General features: G+C 46.3%; 1 protein-coding gene across 4 annotated transcripts in view; it reads left to right on the top strand.

The window, feature by feature from the left end:
* Positions 1-7,591: 7,591 nt before the first annotated feature.
* Positions 7,592-18,641, top strand: part of LOC147702493 (glucagon-like peptide 1 receptor) — a 461,965-nt gene continuing 450,915 nt past the window's right edge. Inside the window, exon 1 of one of the 4 annotated variants that reach the window (XM_086928799.1) lies at positions 7,592-7,845. In XM_086928799.1, the coding sequence (XP_086784925.1) occupies positions 7,789-7,845 (57 nt within the window). In that variant the 5' untranslated portion in view covers positions 7,592-7,788. The remainder of the gene's footprint in view (positions 7,846-18,641) is intronic. The other 3 variants (XM_086928795.1, XM_086928798.1, XM_086928797.1) reach the window with 3 other exon arrangements.

Genomic DNA, 18,641 nt, shown 5'->3' with positions numbered 1-18,641 from the left:
CAGGAATGTGCAAAGATAAGTTTGTGCAAAAAATGCAATTTAACTCTTTTCATCATACTACCTCCATAGAAGTACGGGAGCGGACTGCGGCTTTAAGGAAGCTACTTGCACAAAATATCTCCTCGTCTGACTTTAACATTCGCAAAGTTTTTAGTGCCAGATTAAAGTCTCTAATTTCATGTCTGCGACAATACGGCATTAAATAACGAGTGGTATACAACCGGTAAAAGTTACAGAAAAAGAAGAAGTGCACCAGGCTTTGTTTACCTCCCGTCAAACAGGGACAGTCCAGCTTATCAAGATGTTTTTTATATCCCAAGGGGAAATTTAAAAGATTCACAATGCTACCATACCGGAAACGGAACAAAAGGCTCCTATTCCATCTGCCTAGTGTGGTAAGCAGATATCTCTGTGGTGTCACTAATATACCAACATTGGGATCAAAGAGTGAGAGGTACTTAATAACGGATGGCTTTAGGTTTTCGAGTCTTGTCCGTTCCGTATTATACAGGTTGTACAGAGCCCCTTTAATTTTGTTCTTATGGGAATGGTCTATGGTGTTAGGGGAAGTAAATAAAGAACCAAACCCCACGCTAATCAGACTTTTTTCGACCGCGTTCAGCCATGGAATATGGTGGGACCTATCACTTTGTAGGCAGTCCATTAGTATAGTGCGTGTTAAAGTGGCTGAAGAATTAAGCCAAATTTTTTGCCAAAAAAGTGCTGGTCTTGATCGAATGAAGTCTTCTATAAACGGGAGGTTAAGTTCTTTGTGGCAAACATACGTTGCAGCAGAGACAACTCCCCCCAATACTTTTCTACAAAATCTGTTTTCCTCAGATTGAATAGGGGTGCAGTTAGAATATCCCCACACCTCTGATCCATACGTGCCAGTGGGTTGGCACTGGGTACGGTAAATCTTTATAAGAGAGGAGACAACATCTGCATGTCTGGGTTGACGAAGGGAAAGAACTGAATTAATAGATTTCCCAATCTTGTTTCTCCCATACGCAACATGTGGTTGCCAGGATCCAGAATTTGAAAAAAGTAGTCCCAGATACGGAAAAGTGCTTGTGCTTTTTAGAGTATTTTCTCCAGATTTAATTGTAGTAATATTATATCTTTTAGGGCCGCAGTTCATGATATACGATTTATTAAAATTGGTGGATAAACCCAAGTCTGCCATAAAGGAGACAAAGCCCGAGATTAAAATACGTAAGGCGTTGGGTGTGCGGCCCATTAGCACGGCATCGTCCGCATATAATAGGGCGGGAATAGGGGTGCCGTTAACGATAGGAACATCATTAGTAAGAGTGCATAGAGTGTTGCTCAACTCGTTAATGTACAGAATAAAAAGCAGGGGGGCGAGCACACAGCCCTGTCTAACCCCCCTGCCAATTAAAATATCCTTAGAAAGCTCTCCCTCGCTATTGATGCGGACACGGGCTTTTAAATCTCTATGCAAATAGGAGAGAAAATAAACCAGGGAATCATCTAAACCATATTTAAGGAGTATTGACCATAACCGTGAGCGATTAACAAAATCAAAGGCAGAACTCAAATCCATACAACCAAAATACAAGGGGGACTTTTTAACTATAGTATATTTTGCTGTTATCAGACTTAAGTTCAAACATTGCTCAACAGTGCCCACATTGGATCTGAAGCCGAGCTGGCATTGGTGTAAAATGTCATTATCGTTTGCCCAGCTATTTATCCTCTTGAAAAGCACCCTCCCAAGAACCTTTAAGGTGTTGTCAATCAGTGATATCGGGCGATAGCAACCGGGGTCGGATCTATCGCCTTTTTTAAATATCGGGACGATAACACTGTTAGACCATGAATCTGGGATGGAGTTATCAGATAAATTGATGAAAAGGTTACAAAGGAGGGGTGCTCAAAAACTAGTTTTCAGATTTGATTTGACCTCTGGGTGTGTTTAGAGACAAGGTTTACACCTGCCCAGTATAAGCACGGACTGCTCCTGGCTGATTAGGGGGAGGCCCTAGTTACAGCAGGACGTAAGTAGGAAAGCCGGCCTTGGTGGGGGGCCCTGGCTGCAACGGTCGCCACACCCAGGGCTGTGGCGGAGTTACAGGGAGATCCAGAGGTGGAAAGGTACCCGGGAGTACCCTCTTCAGGAGCACAAAGGATGCTGAGGCCTAATATCCCCAGGAAGTCTGTGCGGTGGACCCTGGGGGTGCGACGGCGCCCCGCTATCCTACGGGCGGTTGGAAACCTGTACAACCTGGGGTAGCTTGAACGCTCCGCCCCTCGTAGGGGGGGGGCGTGAGCAAGAGGGTGGACCAATGGTTCACCGGAAATGGGAGGGGCTATCTCCTCACCACAACCGCTAAGCAACGATTGGCTAAGGCCACGTTGCAAATTGGCCCATCAGGTGGTAGGTCACGAGGGGCGGCTTGCCTTTGGATCGTCTGTAAGATAACCCACCTTGTTGGCATGTGTATATGCTAATAAACCTGCAGCTACTTTTCTCCAACCAAAAAGTTGTCTTGTCTGCTTATTTCTGCGACATGCATGTTACTGTGAGCGGGCTGGTGAGCGGGCCGATATTGGCAATATGCGGCCCACCGACACGTCCCCGCAAGGGACACTAGTAAGAGGGCGGCCCCCTTAGTGCCACAAGATGGCACACGGGGCAGCCCAGCCCTACGAGATCCCGGAGGGCCCCGCGCGTCACTTCCGGTCTGGTGTGGGCTGGGGAGAGTATATATTCCTCCCCCGCCCACCTAGCGGCCTCTTTGTCCGCCGTCCCCTCACCCTGACGCCGTTTCCCTCCCTACCGCTTACCCGGCGTTTTCAGGGTGGGGGGGGGGAATGTCTTCTAATGTTTTCTCATTTGTGTTGCAGGCGGAGTTACAGGGCGATCCAGAGGCGGAAAGGTACCCCGGAGTACCCTCTTCAGGAGCAAAAAGGATGCTGAGGCCTAATATCCCCAGGAAGTCTGTGCGGTGGACCCTGGGGGTGCGACAGCGCCCCGCTATCCTACGGGCGGTTGGAAACCTGTACAACCGGGGGTCGCTTGAACGCTCCGCCCCTCGTAGGGGGGGCGTGAGCAAGAGGGTGGACCAATGGTTCACCGGAAATGGGAGGGGCTATCTCCTCACCACAACCGCTAAGCAACGATTGGCTAAGGCCACGTTGCAAATTGACCCATCAGGTGGTAGGTCGCGAGGGGCGGCTTGTCTTTGGATCGTCTGTAAGATAACCCACCTCGTTGGCATGTGTATATGTTAATGTTAATGTTAATGTTATGGGTGTCTTATATAGCACTCGGCTACTCCGAAGAGTGTCCCGGCGCTTTCTAACCCACAGCAAAACTACAGAAGAAACAGAAGAGAGGACAAAGGAAAAAAGATCGATTATTGTCCATAGAGCCACGTTTTCAGACCTTTCCTGAAGGCCAACAGGTTCGAAGTACAGCGGAGCGACAGGGGGAGGGTATTCCATAGCTGAGGAGCCAGATGTTTGAAAGAGCGTCCCCCAACCCTTGCTTTCCTAACAGCAGGACAATAGCCAAAATAAGAGATTCCGATCTAAGGGATCTTGTGGGTTTGTAGAAAGCAAGGCGTTTCTGGATATATTCGGCTCCGACCGCATGAAGTGCCTTGTGCGCAAGTGTGAGTGCCATAAAAAAAACGCTTTCTAACAGGGAGCCAATGTAGGGAAAGAAGCAGGACCGAGGCTTTCGTACAACGAGGCATACCAAAAATCGCCCGTGCCGCTGAGTTTTGGACTACCTGAAGCTTTTGTAGTAGATAGTCCAGAAGACCCAAATATAGAACATTTGAGTAATCAAGCCTGGAGCAGATAAGAGCCTGGACCGTCGTTTTCCTATGCACCAAAGGGAGCAACGGAAGAAACTTGCGCAACATTTTAAGAAGACCATAACAGGTGCCAGTCAGGCCTAGAATCTGGGACTTAAGAGATAGGCTGTTATCAATTTTAACCCCAAGATTCTTGGCAACCAGAGAGGAGGACGAGGGTGGGAACATGTTCACAGGCCACCCATCCTGCCAGCTGGGGTCAGCCTGACACCCGAAGAAGAGTACCTCAGATTTATCAGGGTTACACTTGAGACTGTTCAGCTGAAACCAGTCAAAAACAGCCCCAAGGCACCCGCGGATGCTCTCTCCGTTGAACTCCGCCCCCCTTCCACAAGTGAAAAGGAGCTGGGTGTCATTGCCGTATGACATAATCTGAGCCCCAAAGGACTCCGCTAGCACCGCCAGAGGTGTCATGAAGATATTAAACAGAGTCGGGCTAAGCACCGACCCCTGTGGGACTCAGACCTCCAAAGGCGGCACTTCGGCAGAGTGAGGGGGGGCCCAGACCATCTGCCGGCGACCAGCTAAATAAGATCTAAGCCAGCTCAACACCGTCCCTCTCAGACCGATCTCATGAAGTCTGCTGAGGAGAACCTCATGAGGGACGGTGTTGAAAGCCGCCGACAGATCTAACATTACCAGCATGGCTCTTCCACGTGAATCCAGCACTTCCTTAATGGCTTCATTAACCTCCAGAAGTGCTGTCTCTGTGCTTAAATTGGATAGAAAGCCCGACTGGGTGGAGTGCAACAAGCTGTGGGTTTCAAGAAAAGGTGAGAGCACAGAGTGAACATGCTTTTTCACTATCTTTGCAAGAGCAGGCAGAAGGGAAATTGGCCTGTAATTGGCATGATTCTCAGGGTCAAGCCCAGGCTTTTTAAGGAGTGGAACAACCATGGCTTGTTTCCAGACCATAGGAACAACACCACTCGTCAGCGACAGATTAAGGATCGGATTGATCAGAGGATTCAAAATCTCCACAACCCTGGCCAAGAAGGAGGCAGGGCAGGGGTCCAGGGGGGACCCTGACTTAAGTTTAGAGAGGAGGTCCTGAGAGATGGAATCAGAGATCGCTGGAAACTCCGATAGATAAGGACCAGTATCGTCTGTCAAGATCAGCTGATCCCTTGGGATGGTATCAGCGCAAGGGTTCAAGGAGGAGAAGGAATCTTGAATCCGCTTTATTTTAGTAGTAAAGAAATCCGCTAATGAAACCACCCATGGTTCAGAAAAGTCGTGCTGCGATGCACTAGCCTTAGGGGTGACAAACTCCTTAACAATGGTAAACATTTCTCTACAGGAATTTGACGCCGTCTCAATTCTACTTGAGAAATAGTTATTTTTTTCAGCCAGGATGTCCGCATGATAAGCCTTTAAGGTGGCCCTGTAGGCGGCCTTGGCCTCCGGATCATATTGCTGGCGCCAAAGCCTCTCAGCAGCCTTGCAGTTTCGCCGGGACAACGCAAGAGACTCCGTAAACCAAGGCGCTGAGATCCGTCTTGTAGATGTCCGGGGCGCAATAGGCAGGGCAAGTTAGTCTAACCGCTCTACTAACCACTTCTGTAACACATCAAGATCACTCTCTAAGTCACCAGATAAGGAACAGGGATGCTCCAGACAAGCCTGAGCCAAACTCTCAGGGGTAACCAGATGATAGGCCCGCCTGGGGTGCCTAAGATGATTAGATTTTCCGTCGGGTGATTTGCTAGTTCCCTGAATCTGAAAGCAGATCAGATAATGGTCCGACCAGAGGACGGGGGCGGTACTAGCCATAACAAGAGGAAAGGTGGAAAATACCTGATCAAAAGTATGGCCCTTGTTATGGGTCGGAACAGACAGATAGGGAATAAGGCCCAGGGGGGCGGGGATGTCATTGATTTTAATCGCGTCTCCGTCCGTCCCGACGTCCATGTGTATATTTAAGTCCCCAAGCACAATACAATGTTCCGTTTTTAAGCAGAGTGCCGCGATTGATTCCTGCAACTCCTCGTAAAAAGATCCACGCAGACCAGGTGGTCTGTAAACCAGGAGCCCAGAGAAGGATTGATGAGCAGATAGGGCAATAGAAAAAGCCAGGGATTCACAACCAGAGATGGGCGTCATAGGGACAACCACGCATGGAGTAGATCGTAAAACCACAATCGCGACCCCTCCCGATAGGTCTATCATGTCTGTGAATAACATAATCAGGAGGGATAGCAGTTGCAATATCAGGGTTAGAGGACACCCCTAGCCATGTTTCAGTGAGCATGAGGCATACCGGTTTTTCGATCGTTAACTGCTCTTAAATATCAAGAGCATGTCTGCTCAGGGAGCGAGTATTGAGTAAAAGGCATTTATAATTAACAGAGGTCTTAGGGCTAGAGGTTCCGTGCACCGGGAGGGTGCATGGAAACCATCCACAACCAGGACACCGGCATTTGCCTCTATACCTCGCCGGAAAGACCACCTGACATGTTGTCGTATATTTCCTAAGTGTCATAAGCTCAGCCGCTGAATATGTGACCCTACAACCGGCAGCATCTCCCGCACCGTCCGCCTCCGTGACGCGGACGGGCGCAGACGGGCAGGACTCTGGCATGACTCTGGCATGACTCTGGCATGACTCTGGCATGACTCTGGCATGACTCCGGCATGAGTCTGGCGCGTCCGCTACGCGGAGAGTGGACGTCCCTTTATATAGTAAACTAGAGCGTGTCACAGCGCTTACACACCCCCAAGATGGCCTCTGTGTTTCCCTTCGTCTACTCGGGACCAATCTCTCAGTGTCTATGCTCAGCTGAGAGTGGCCCGAGTAGCGGAGGAGGGAGGAGAAGCTTCAAAGTAAGTTTAAAAATGCCCCAGAGTCCAATGCAAAATACACTGCCTTTTCGATCAAGCAGGGTACAGGGTACAGTCAGTACGCTAAAATGAAGCAAGATAAGGGACTCCGGCATGAGTCTGGCGCGTCCGCCAAACGCGTCCGCTATGCGGAGAGTGGACGTCCCTTTATATAGTAAACTAGAGCGTGTCACAGCGCTTACACACCCCCAAGATGGCCTCTGCGTTTCCCTTCACCTACTCGGGACCAATCTCTCAGTGTCTATGCTCAGCTGAGAGTGGCCCGAGTAGCGGAGGAGGGAGGAGAAGCTTCAAAGTAAGTTTAAAAATGCCCCAGAGTCCAATGCAAAATACACTGCCTTTTCGATCAAGCAGGGTACAGGGTACAGTCAGTACGCTAAAATGAAGCAAGATAAGGGATAGTGCAAGAACCTCCCGGCTTCCGCCTCAGGAAGGAGAAAAATGCTCAGGCTAGAACCTGCAGCTACTTTTCTCCAACAAAAAAGTTATCTTGTCTGCTTATTTCTGCGACATGCATGTTACTGTGAGCGGGCTGGTGAGTGGGCCGATATTGGCACTATGCGTTCCAAGCAGAACGCGAAGTAGGCAAAACTCCACAAACTACGCTGGTGGAGCGGAATTTTTCACCCACCCCTATGGGTACTTTCCTTAGGCATGACCAGCGTTAGCACCGGTTCTGAGCTATCTGCACAGCTGACTCCCTCCAGGAAGAGGTAGGTACAATTTTTTAACTTTTTACGACGTGGTTGCTCTGTGTGCGCCATGCTACCCTGGTGTCCTGGCTGCAGAGTCTGGAAATGTGGCCGCAAACATCACTCAAACACGAACCGCGATTCCCTGGAGAGCTCAAACTCGCAGCATGCTCAGGACAATTCTGAAGAAGTTTGAAAATGCTACCATTTTAGTGAAAATAACGTGCCCCCCTCGGCTCCCTCCCGGCCGAGCCCAGCAGCCAGCCTTGCGCTTACTGCTCTGTGAAGCAATTGGAGTCAGCTGGCCATGGTGGGGGCCTGGCAGGGGGATTATTCTGACATCTCTTGGAGCGAAACTTCGCTCATAGCTTGCTCTCCCTCGAAGCCCATCGGACGGCCGTGAAGCCATGCAGGGGAGCCGGGGTCTGCTGGTGGCTCTCGGCATCTGCCTCGGGTCTGCGCAGGTAGGGTCAATGGCCGCTGCCCTTTGAGGGGTGCGAGGGAAGGCGGGTTTGGCACGCAGCTGGGGTATGTATTCGGTGTTTGGGGGGACTTGGCGTCTCTACACCTTTGGATGTTGGAATGGGAGCGTCAGTCTACACGTTTAAGAGGGTATGGAGTGTATCCGTATGCACGTGTAAGGGGGTGGGTGGGGTCTATATAAATTCATATGAGTGTGCCTGCATATGTCTGTGCATACATGGATGCATTTGTGTGAAGGTATGTGGCACTGACATGCCGGGCCACTGGAATTATGCGGCAGTAGAGATCCAAACTATGCAGATGGGTCGATTAATTTATGCGCAAGAAAACGCAAATTATGCTGCATTATGCTATACTTATTGTAATACTATTATTTTGTGATTTTTACCCATGCTAACACTGCCCCAGATAAGGTTTCACCTCATTAGTACCACTTTAAAACAGAAATACAGCAATAAGCTCCTGAAAGGTGACCAGCCAACCTACACAAAGGGCCTCCACTGCACAGCGACACGTGCTCTTTATTAAGTTGTGATCCTTTTAAGCTAGAAGCACAATTGTTTTGTTAAAATCTGCAGAGTATGCAGCAGATGATGGATTATGTGGCAAATGATGCAAATCCTTAATTATGTGCAAAACGACATTTCCATGGGCCTGCCTATATGTGCCTGCTTACATGTTGCGAACCATGCCAGAATGAACTCCAGGGCCCAGGCACTGGTGCCGGGTGGAGGAAGGGTGCTATGTTCAGTGGCAAAAGGACTATCTGTGTATTTGTACATGTGTCAGGTATATAATGTGTGCATTACCTACCGTGTGTATAAGCATATGCATAGTTATAATGTGTATACCGAGTCTGAGGAAATGTGGGTATGTAGGTTTACACTAGTATGGGGATGTTCTTACACATGTTATCGTCCGAAGTAGGCATGGGGGTCCTAGAGTGTGTTAGATCAGCATCTTTCGTTGTCTGCACCCAGGGGGCGGTACATCGACAGGCCTCCTTTCAACCAGGTCTAGATCTGTGTCTCTGGGGTTTCACCTGTTCTTTGAGTGCCGCTCTACTTTTTCGTACCTGAGAGAGAGTCTCCATCCAGAGGTCTTCTTTCTCACCAGGCTGTCACGTGTGATTTCAGTGGGCGTGGTTTGAGGCTCATTAGTCCACGCCCACAGTCTGAGCTTTGTTTCATCCTTAGCACTACTTTGTCTTGTCAAAGTTGTCTTGTTCCACTGGGTCAGCGCAGTGATACCGTCAAGTTGTCTCTGCCCTCGGCCACTATATGGCCCATGGCATGTCTGTCTCTCTTCCTTGTCCCCTCCAGTCTCATCCCCTCACTCCTGTCTTTCCTGAGGTAGATTGGTTTGAGGATTCGGACAGTGAGGGTGTATGAACAGCTCGAAGGATCTGAACCTTGATGACGCACACACGAGTCTTTGTGCAGTCAAGGGGTGTGTGTAGGCTGAGTGCAGGGTGGGTGCCATACATGAGAGTGTGGTTTCCGCTTGTCATCCTGAGCTGTGGTGTCACCGGTTTCCTTGTCTCTAGCACACGGGTGAGGATTAAGAAGCGCATACATGAATTATTGGTGAGCCCAGGTCCAGGGGCCCATTGCTGGCCCCTCAGGTGTCATGGATTGAGTTAGATAGGGAGGAGCCGAGCCACGATAGCTTCTCGCACAATCAGGAGCTTGTACTCTGCCCACAGATAATCAGCATTCAACTTTTTTTTTTTTTTTACTGTTTATGATTTGTCAGAGTGCATCCTATCACAGTGTTAAAAAAAACCCTGGGGCAGATTTATGAAGGACTTGCGCCGCCGGTGCGACACTTTTTTCCATGTTAAAAATGACGCACCGGCGGCGCAAGGCCTTCATAATTCTGCCCCCAAGTATTTTAGCTTGATTCATACTTGCGGTTTATTATCTCACCTGCCTTTCTCTTTGAATTATACTTCCCTTACACTCCAACCTCTGCCTACCTTTGTACCGGAGTGTACCCTACTCTGTCACATGCCAGCCGCCTTACTCTCTACAAGGCTTCAGTAAACTAACCATACCTTTCCTTACTGCCGTAAATTCTCCTTCGGAGTAACTATTCCTGCAGTACATAACCTCTAGATGTGGTAGTGTTTGTAACCGTGGTTTATGTCTCAATAGTCCATGTTCAGAGTTGTGCTTGAATTCACATGTTGGATCGCTTCCTGCGTTGTCTTGGTCATCTCTGTGACACCCTCAAGGGTCTCTTCTCTCCCACATTATACTCATTCCGCTCCCACAAACCACAGTCCTCCTTCTGTGTGACCTCTCCTTGCACTCTCACAATGTCTAACTCCCGCTACCGCTTTACTGATCCCATTTTCCACTTGCATGAACTTCTTTGAATAATCACATCTAACTCCTATTTACTTAAACCAGCACTAGAAACTCAATACAATGCTTACATTTCCTCAGAGCATTGGACTTACACAATCACCCAAAATTTTGCAACAATATTTAATAAACACTGGACTAACTACTCATTTTGGTTTACGGAGTAGTGTACTCTCAGCCTTAATGCACTTCAATGTCTTAACAGGGGTAGGAAGCACTATATAAACACAATGGGGCCGATTCACAGAACTAATTTAAGACAAAATCCTAAACTTACTACTTTTGGTATTCACAGAAGGCATTTAGTAGTAGTAAAGTTATGATTTTGTCTTAAGTTTGACTTAAGACAAACTTGAGACAGACTTAAGACAGACTTAAGACAGACTTAAGACAAATTTAAGACAAAATCCTAACTTAAGTCTGTCTTAAGTCTGTCTTAAGTTTGTCTTAAGTCTGTCTTAAGTCTGTCTTAAGTCAAACTTAAGACAAAATCATAACTTTACTACTACTAAATGCCTTCTGTGAATACCAAAAGTAGTAAGTTTAGGATTTTGTTTTAAGTTAGTTCTGTGAATCGGGCTCAATTACATTACAATACAATACTGTGCCCAGTGTTTGGTGGAAAGCCATTCTGCCTGTTCCTAGTGAAGTGTGCTAATAGGTATTGTTGGTGAGTACCAAGCTCACTGGAAAGCTAATGCTCTTGTAATAGGGAGCTAATGTCTCTGGGCAGGGCAGCGGAGGTCCCAGTAGTAAGCAGTTACAACATTCCAGTTGGCTTACGGCAAATGGGTTTATCAGAGACAGGAAAATGGCATTAGGGCAGGAAGTGACACGCTTTATCACATACTCTGCCTTCCTGCGAAGACTGCTGCATTTAACATATTATAAGAAGCATAACACTTTGATCCACTTTAATGTGAATTGGTACTCTACAGTGTGGTACGTATTGGTGAAGTTGGAACCTGAGCTACTTGCTCCTGGGAAAATATAATTCTCCTGTTGCGGTCCATATCTATTCTCTCCTCCCTTCCATCCCTCTGGCCTTCATTAATCTCCTTGGTACCCTACTACATAAGAACACTCAATTAAACCCTGACTGGCAACCCTAGGTTACTGGAAGAGAACCAAATTGCTTGGGGAGATGCGCTCAACCTGTGTAAGAGGTGAAATCTATTGTTGGACAAGGCTGTCTGGAATTATCAGACGGGCCACCTTGAAAGGGCCAGTTTATGGCCCGCCTTTTGGTGTCGGCACATCCCACTGGATGAAATCTGGAAGTCTGCCACTTCTAATAAAATCCTAGGTGTTTAATAAATAACTAGAGTGCTACCCTCTCTTATAGAGTGCCATCCTGCTGGGCAAAACAACTTTACAAACCTTCAATTTTATACAGATATCTTATTTTTTTAAAAATGTAAATGTAGTTATGCTGCCAGTCATATGTTAATCACAAACATTCAAGGTATATCCTGTATGTGAGGGAAGCTTGCTCTGCTTGCTGTGTATCTTGGACCTGTTCCCTGTGTGAAGGAAATGCTGCTAACTGTACTACATCTGTCTGTGTATGAGAAGCTTGCACATGCTCCTGCCTGCAGGGCTGGTCCTATTACTTTTGAGGCCCGGGCAAAACGAAAGACGTGAGGCCCCTCTAATTAGCATATGACGTCACAGAAAGTGGCATCATAGTACTATTAATCTTTTTTGGCATCACTGAAGTGACCCAGCCCTTTCATTTAAATCTTGCACTGCTCAATTTATGATGGAAACAGGAAAAGGCAAGCAAATAAAAGCAGAAAGAACTACTTGCATGTGTTATAAAGAAGCAACTTGAGACCTCCTGCGGTGAAAGTCTGTGCTAGTGAAAGTTTTCATTAAAATTCCTTTTACTATGACTGGGAAAGTTGATGATGCACATATTTTGGAACCATTAGTGAAGCCAGTTAGGAATAAGGAAGTGAACAGCTTTGGTGTGAGAGTGTTTACACAAGTTTGTGAACTTGTTGTAGTAGTGTAACAGTGCTGTTTGTTTCTGTTGCTACTAGGAGATGAGAGTTTAGGCCTTTGTATCTTCTGGACAGAGAAAAAATATCAGCAATTAGGTTTTGAGTCAAAACTACTGTGGAACTGCTCAGTTTCTTAGCTAGAAACTGGAAGCTGGCCCCTTAATAATACCTAGAGAATTGGTTTTATACTCTCGGAGTCATAAAAAAGTTATCGCAGCGCATTGCTGTGGGATGTTACTAAAGAGCTCTTGCTCTTGTGGTAAACTAAGTGGTGGGGTGGGGGGGCTGTGACAGACTCACTATAGGGAACGCATTATTGGTGTGTCAGCAAGAGAGACTTAAAATATGGAGTCAACGTTTATTTCTGGAAGATTTCCAGAGAGCTGCAATGTGTTTGCCATACCTGGAGACTAGCACTGGTTGACAGAGGTCACAAAGGTGGTTTCCCTGCAGCTTTCTTAAAGAAGGCACTGAGGATACACTATTACACTGTTAATTTTGGACACCTTGCCTATTGCTACAAACACAATGTACATCTCAAGCACATCTCATGGCACCATAAGGCTCTCTCTAGAAAATGACACTTAAAACAAAACATGCTAAAATGTACGATTACTAATGTAACATTCAAGTAGCAGTTGGTTGTCACTCAAAATGTCATATGTATGATGTATAGATGCCACACATAAACACTGGCAGATACAGAAATCCTACACATAGGTAAGGGAGTAGCCAGAAAATTAAAATACCTCCCACTTTGTATCAAAGCTCTTTTGGCACCAAGCAAGCAAAAGTAAGTCATCACAACCCACCTCAGAAGAGCTCTCTTGTCTCTTCCATCCAAAGATCTAGCCTTTCATCCACCCGCTGATGTACACCATTTCACATTTACATTTTTCCATCCATTCATTCTTTCATCCATCATTGTCTTTCACCATTCAGCCCACCCATCTATCCATGTGCCCATCATATCCAAACCCATCCATCCATCTCCAACCCTATCCATCATCCATCATTACATAATGCATCCAGCCATTATGTCCCTCATCCATCCCTCCATCCACCCTTTCATTCATCCATCCTTTCATTCATCCATCTATCGTTTCGCTCATGCATCAATCCAATCTTTTGCTTCATTCATCCAGCCTTTCACTCATCTATCCTCTGTTCCACCCACCCATCCATCCTTTCATCCATCCTTTCACTAATCTAGCCATTCTTTCACTTATTCATCCATCCATCCACCCATTCACTCAATCATCTATCCATTCACAGTTTCACTCATCCATCCATCCATCCTTTCTTTCATCTCAACACTCTCCCTTTCACTCATTTATCCATTATTTCACTCATCCACCCTTACATCCATCTTTTCACTCCTCCGCCCACTCATCCACCCTGTCAATCATCCATCCACACTTTAGCTCATCCATCCATCCTTCCTTTCACTCTCCATCCCTTTTCATTCAGCCATCCATTTTTTCACTAATCCATCCACCCTTTCACCTGTCCACCTACCCATCCATCCATTGACCCTTTCAGTCATCCATCCATCCTTTCACTCATCCATCCATCCACTCTTACACTCACCCCTTCATCCTTTTTTCCACCCTCCCTTTACCTCATCCATCCATTCTTTCACTCAGCTATCCTTACATCCACCCATCCACTCATCCGTGCATCCTGCATTTCCTTTTACTGACCTTGCTGTAGGGGGCAGAAGGTGTTGGATTTAAAATCCAACACCTCCCCTACTGTTGCATAGACTGGAGTTGGAAACGTAAATTATACTATTTCAACATCCAGCGCCCCCTACAGCAAGTCGTTGCTTGCGTTGTAATGGTATGTGTTGTAACAAGGAGGTCGTTGTAATGACCGGGTTGTAATGGCATGCAATGTATAGCATGTGTTGTAACGTCGCCTATCCCTGCCACCACCCTACTATCACACTTCCACCACCCTGGCCACCATATCAACAACACCCAACCACCACTATCCTATCCATCACCATCCTAAACAACTTTACCCTAACCATCAACCTCATCCCCACCACCATAACCACCACCCTACCACTTCTATTCAACCTCCACGTTACCACCACTACCCTACCATCACCATGCACACCAGTCTAACCATGACCACCCTACCCTAACCATCACCGCCACCACCACTTTCCTAACCACTAACAGCCTAAACACCACCACCCTTACCACCATCACTGATCCTAACCACCACCACCACCACCCCAACCACCACCCTAACAACCACTACTCCTTTCATCCTAACCACCACCACCACCCTAACCACCAACACCACCTGAACCACCACCCTAGCCACCCCTACCCTACCATTACCCTAACCACCACTCTAAATACCACCGCCCTAATCAGCCTGCCACCACCAACCTACCCACCACCCTATCTACCACCACTACCACCTGAACCTCAAACACCACCACCACCACCCTAACCACCACAACTAGCCTACCCTGACAACCACACAACTACCCTAGACACCACCCTACCCCAACCACTACCATCACCCTAACCACTGCCACCACCATCCTAACAAGCAACATCTTAACCACTCTCACCACCACCACCACCACCATCCCATCACCACCCTACCATTGAAACCCTACCACCATCACCCTAATTACCACTATAACCCTCACCTTCCTAACCACCACTATCCACCTCATCACCACCCTCACCAACAACTTCTCACCACCACTACCACACCACTGTACCACCACCAACCAACCCTAACTGCCACTGTCGATCCCTAACTACAGTGTACAACAAACAAACTTAGGGGTCTAAAGAAGAGGTTCATAGAGTAACCTCTAGATCAATCATCATAATGTCTATAACAATACAACAAGATGAGTCAGGACTAATTAATTCATATGGGAAATGAAATGTCAACAATGGACCACCAGTGATTGTAGAGGAATTATATTTAGGATTCCCATCAAAAATTCTCGTGATGATCAATATTATCACTTGGTAATCCTAGAGGGTCTTAGGTCTCTAGATCATTGAGACCTCGATCGTACCCTTTATCCAGCCGGAATTCCGACCTACAAACACTTTAGGACCAAGTGACTCTGATCTGAAAGGGATCAAGTGCAGTGCAACAACATAAGAAAAAGTAGTGAATGTGTTAAAATAGGATAGAGAAACCACAAAAAACTTTATTGAAAAGGTTCTCTTCCTGTTAAAACCAAGAACTATATGTGTCTGCAGTTCAACCAAATACCTGCATGGGGGCCAACATGTTTCAGCCTAAGTGGGAAAGGGACCCTAGGCTTTCTTCAGGGCCTCTGTTCTAAATCATATATGCTACTGCGTGCAATTGAGACAAAACATTTTTTAATAAAGAAATTGAGTGAGATGGCTAAACAGATAAAAGGATATAGTTTTCCATCATCTGATAGTCCTCCACGGGTCAAGTGGTGTGTGAGACATCTACAACAATAAACACATAATGGACACGTTGTTTAGAAACATCATTTTCCCAGGACATGTGCCCATCACTTTAAAAGCAAAGACAGTGTCTACTCACCCAGTGTGCCCGGGGACCCGACCTCACCTCTCCGGGACCTGGCTCTGGAGATATGAGACCCCGCTCTGTGAATGCAAAACATCCTGGACTTAGATACTCCAGAGAGAACAACTCTGTCCTGCACTGTCCTGTATCCAAAAAGTATAAGCCCAGACTGGCTACGTCTTGCATTCTGGAGTAAAAACTAACTTCCGTAATCCTGTCCACCAGGGGCTAAAACCTCTTAGGTCTCCTACCATCCCTTGGAAAGTAATGTATTTTAACACTAGGTCTAGGTGTGTTGTAGTCTTATATTGATTTACTGTATAAGACGATATATTTGGTTAAAAGAGACTCTCAGCACAGTCTCTCAGGTGGCATTGCATCATTGCTAGATATAAAGCCTCAAATTAGCAAGTAAGGCTAGAAGGTTAATCTGCAAGAAACTGGGAGCGATGCCTACCTGTCCGTCGTTGCCTCGAACCGGTCTCGAGTCAGGGGGTGGCAACGAACGGGACAGGAAACGCTCATTTCAAGCGCAGATGACCAATCACACGAGTGTAAATAATATCATGCCGGTTTCAAAAAGCTATTAGATAAACACGCTCCCAAATTCAATAAGGTGAGACTAGTAAGAAGGAGAGCTTACTTGAGTGAGATAATTACCGTCTTTATAGTAAATAGTTTATTTTCCTACTATAAAGACGGTAATTTTCGATTTCTAAAATCTCTGTCGAGCGATTTGTCCACACTGTGATTTGGGGCCCTGTTTAATAACTGTCGAATAGTTTCGTGAGCTGTATATTACCCGAACTACACAATGACATCATTTTGTAGTTCCCTAGCCGATTCTCGCGAGAACACGCCACTCGTAGTTTGGTGATAGTTACAGATCGGATTACTGAAGAGAGACACATCTAACACAAGTAAGCTCTCCTTCTTACTAGTCTCACCTTATTGAATTTGGGAGCGTGTTTATCTAATAGCTTTTTGAAACCGGCGTGATATTATCTACACTCGTGTGATTAGTCATCTGCGCTTGAAATGAGCATTTCCTGTCCCGTTCGTTGCCTCCTCCTGACTTGAGACCGGTTTGAGGCAACGACGGACAGGTAGGCATCGCTCCCAGTTTCTTGCAGATTAACCTTCTAGCCTTACTTGCTAATTTGAGGCTTTATATCTAGCAATGATGCAATGCCACCTGAGAGACTGTGCTGAGAGTCTCTTTTAACCAAATATATCGTCTTATACAGTAAATCAATATAAGACTATAACACACCTAGACCTAGTGTTAAAATACATTACTTTCCAAGGGATGGTAGGAGACCTAAGAGGTTTTAGCCCCTGGTGGACAGGATTAGGGAAGTTAGTTTTTACTCCAGAATGCAAGACGTAGCCAGTCTGGGCTTATACTTTTTGGATACAGGACAGTGCAGGACAGAGTTGTTCTCTCTGGAGTATCTAAGTCCAGGATGTTTTGCATTCACAGAGCGGGGTCCAGGAGAGATGAGGTCCATTCCCCGGGCACACTGGGTGAGTAGACACTCTCTTTGCTTTTAAAGTGATGGGACAGATGTCCTGGGAAAATGATGTTTCTAAACAACGTGCCCATTATGTGTTTATTGTTGTAGATGTCTCACACACCACTTGACCCTTGGAGGACTATCAGATGATACAAAACTATATCCTTTTATCTGTTTAGCTATCTCACTCAATTTCTTTATTAAAAAATGTTTTGTCTCAATTACACACAGTAGCATATATGATTTAGAACAGAGGCCCTGAAGAAAGCCTAGGGTCCCTTTCCCACTTAGGCTGAAACATGTTGGCCCCCATGCAGGTATTTGGTTGAACTGCAGACACATATATTATTGCACTGTTCTTGGTTTTAAATGGAAGAGAACCTGTTCAATAAAGTTTTTTGTGGTTTCTCTATCCTATTTTAACATATTCACTACCTTTTCTTATGTTGTTACACTGCACTTGATCCCATCAGATCAGAGTCACTTGGTCATAAAGTGTTTGCAGGTCGGAATTCCGGCTGGATAAAGGGTACGATCGAGGTCTCAATGATCTAGAGACCTAAGACCCTCTAGGATTACCAAGTGATAATATTGATCATCACGAGAACTTTTGATGGGAATCCTAAATATAATTCCTCTACAATCACTGGTGGTCCATTGTTGACATTTCATTTCCCATATGAATTAATTAGTCCTGACTCATCTTGTTGTATTGTTATAGACATTATGATGATTGATCTAGAAGTTACTCTATGAACCTCTTCTTTAGACCCCTAGGTTTGTTTGTTGTACATTAATTTAACTGAGGGATATAACCTAGGCCTGGTCTGTAAACATCCCTCTGGCCCTCCCTCAATTTTTGTTGTTATAGATCCCTAACTACAACCACTGTAACCCTCATTCTAGATTCCACCCTAACCATCACCACCTGCTTCCTGACCAACCCCACCCTAACCACCACTATAACCACCAAATCCCAAACCACCAGCCCCCTATTCCCACCATACCCACCACCATAACCACCACCACCTCCTTACCCTAACCACTGAAGGAAGTGGCCCGTTTAGGGTCACTCAGGTCACTCGCGACCACCTCTCAGGCTTCCATAAAATTTGGAGAGTCTGTCAGACAGTCAAGTATACAAACCAAAGGTATTTATACTATTTATTAAAGTTACACTTGAGTGGAGTCCAGTCTGACCAGCCTCCTTAGATTGCTGCAGAGGTACTGTCTTCTGCCAACCTGGTAACACATAATGTACATCTTCAGAACCACTAAAGGCATGCCCAGACCGGAAATGTCCAGTTGGTAGCTGGTGAACAAAGGAGATACA

This window comes from Lissotriton vulgaris, chromosome 7 (genome assembly GCF_964263255.1).
Source record: "Lissotriton vulgaris chromosome 7, aLisVul1.2, whole genome shotgun sequence".
NCBI lineage: Eukaryota > Metazoa > Chordata > Amphibia > Caudata > Salamandridae > Lissotriton > Lissotriton vulgaris.
This window is presented reverse-complemented; position numbering and strand designations above follow the sequence as displayed.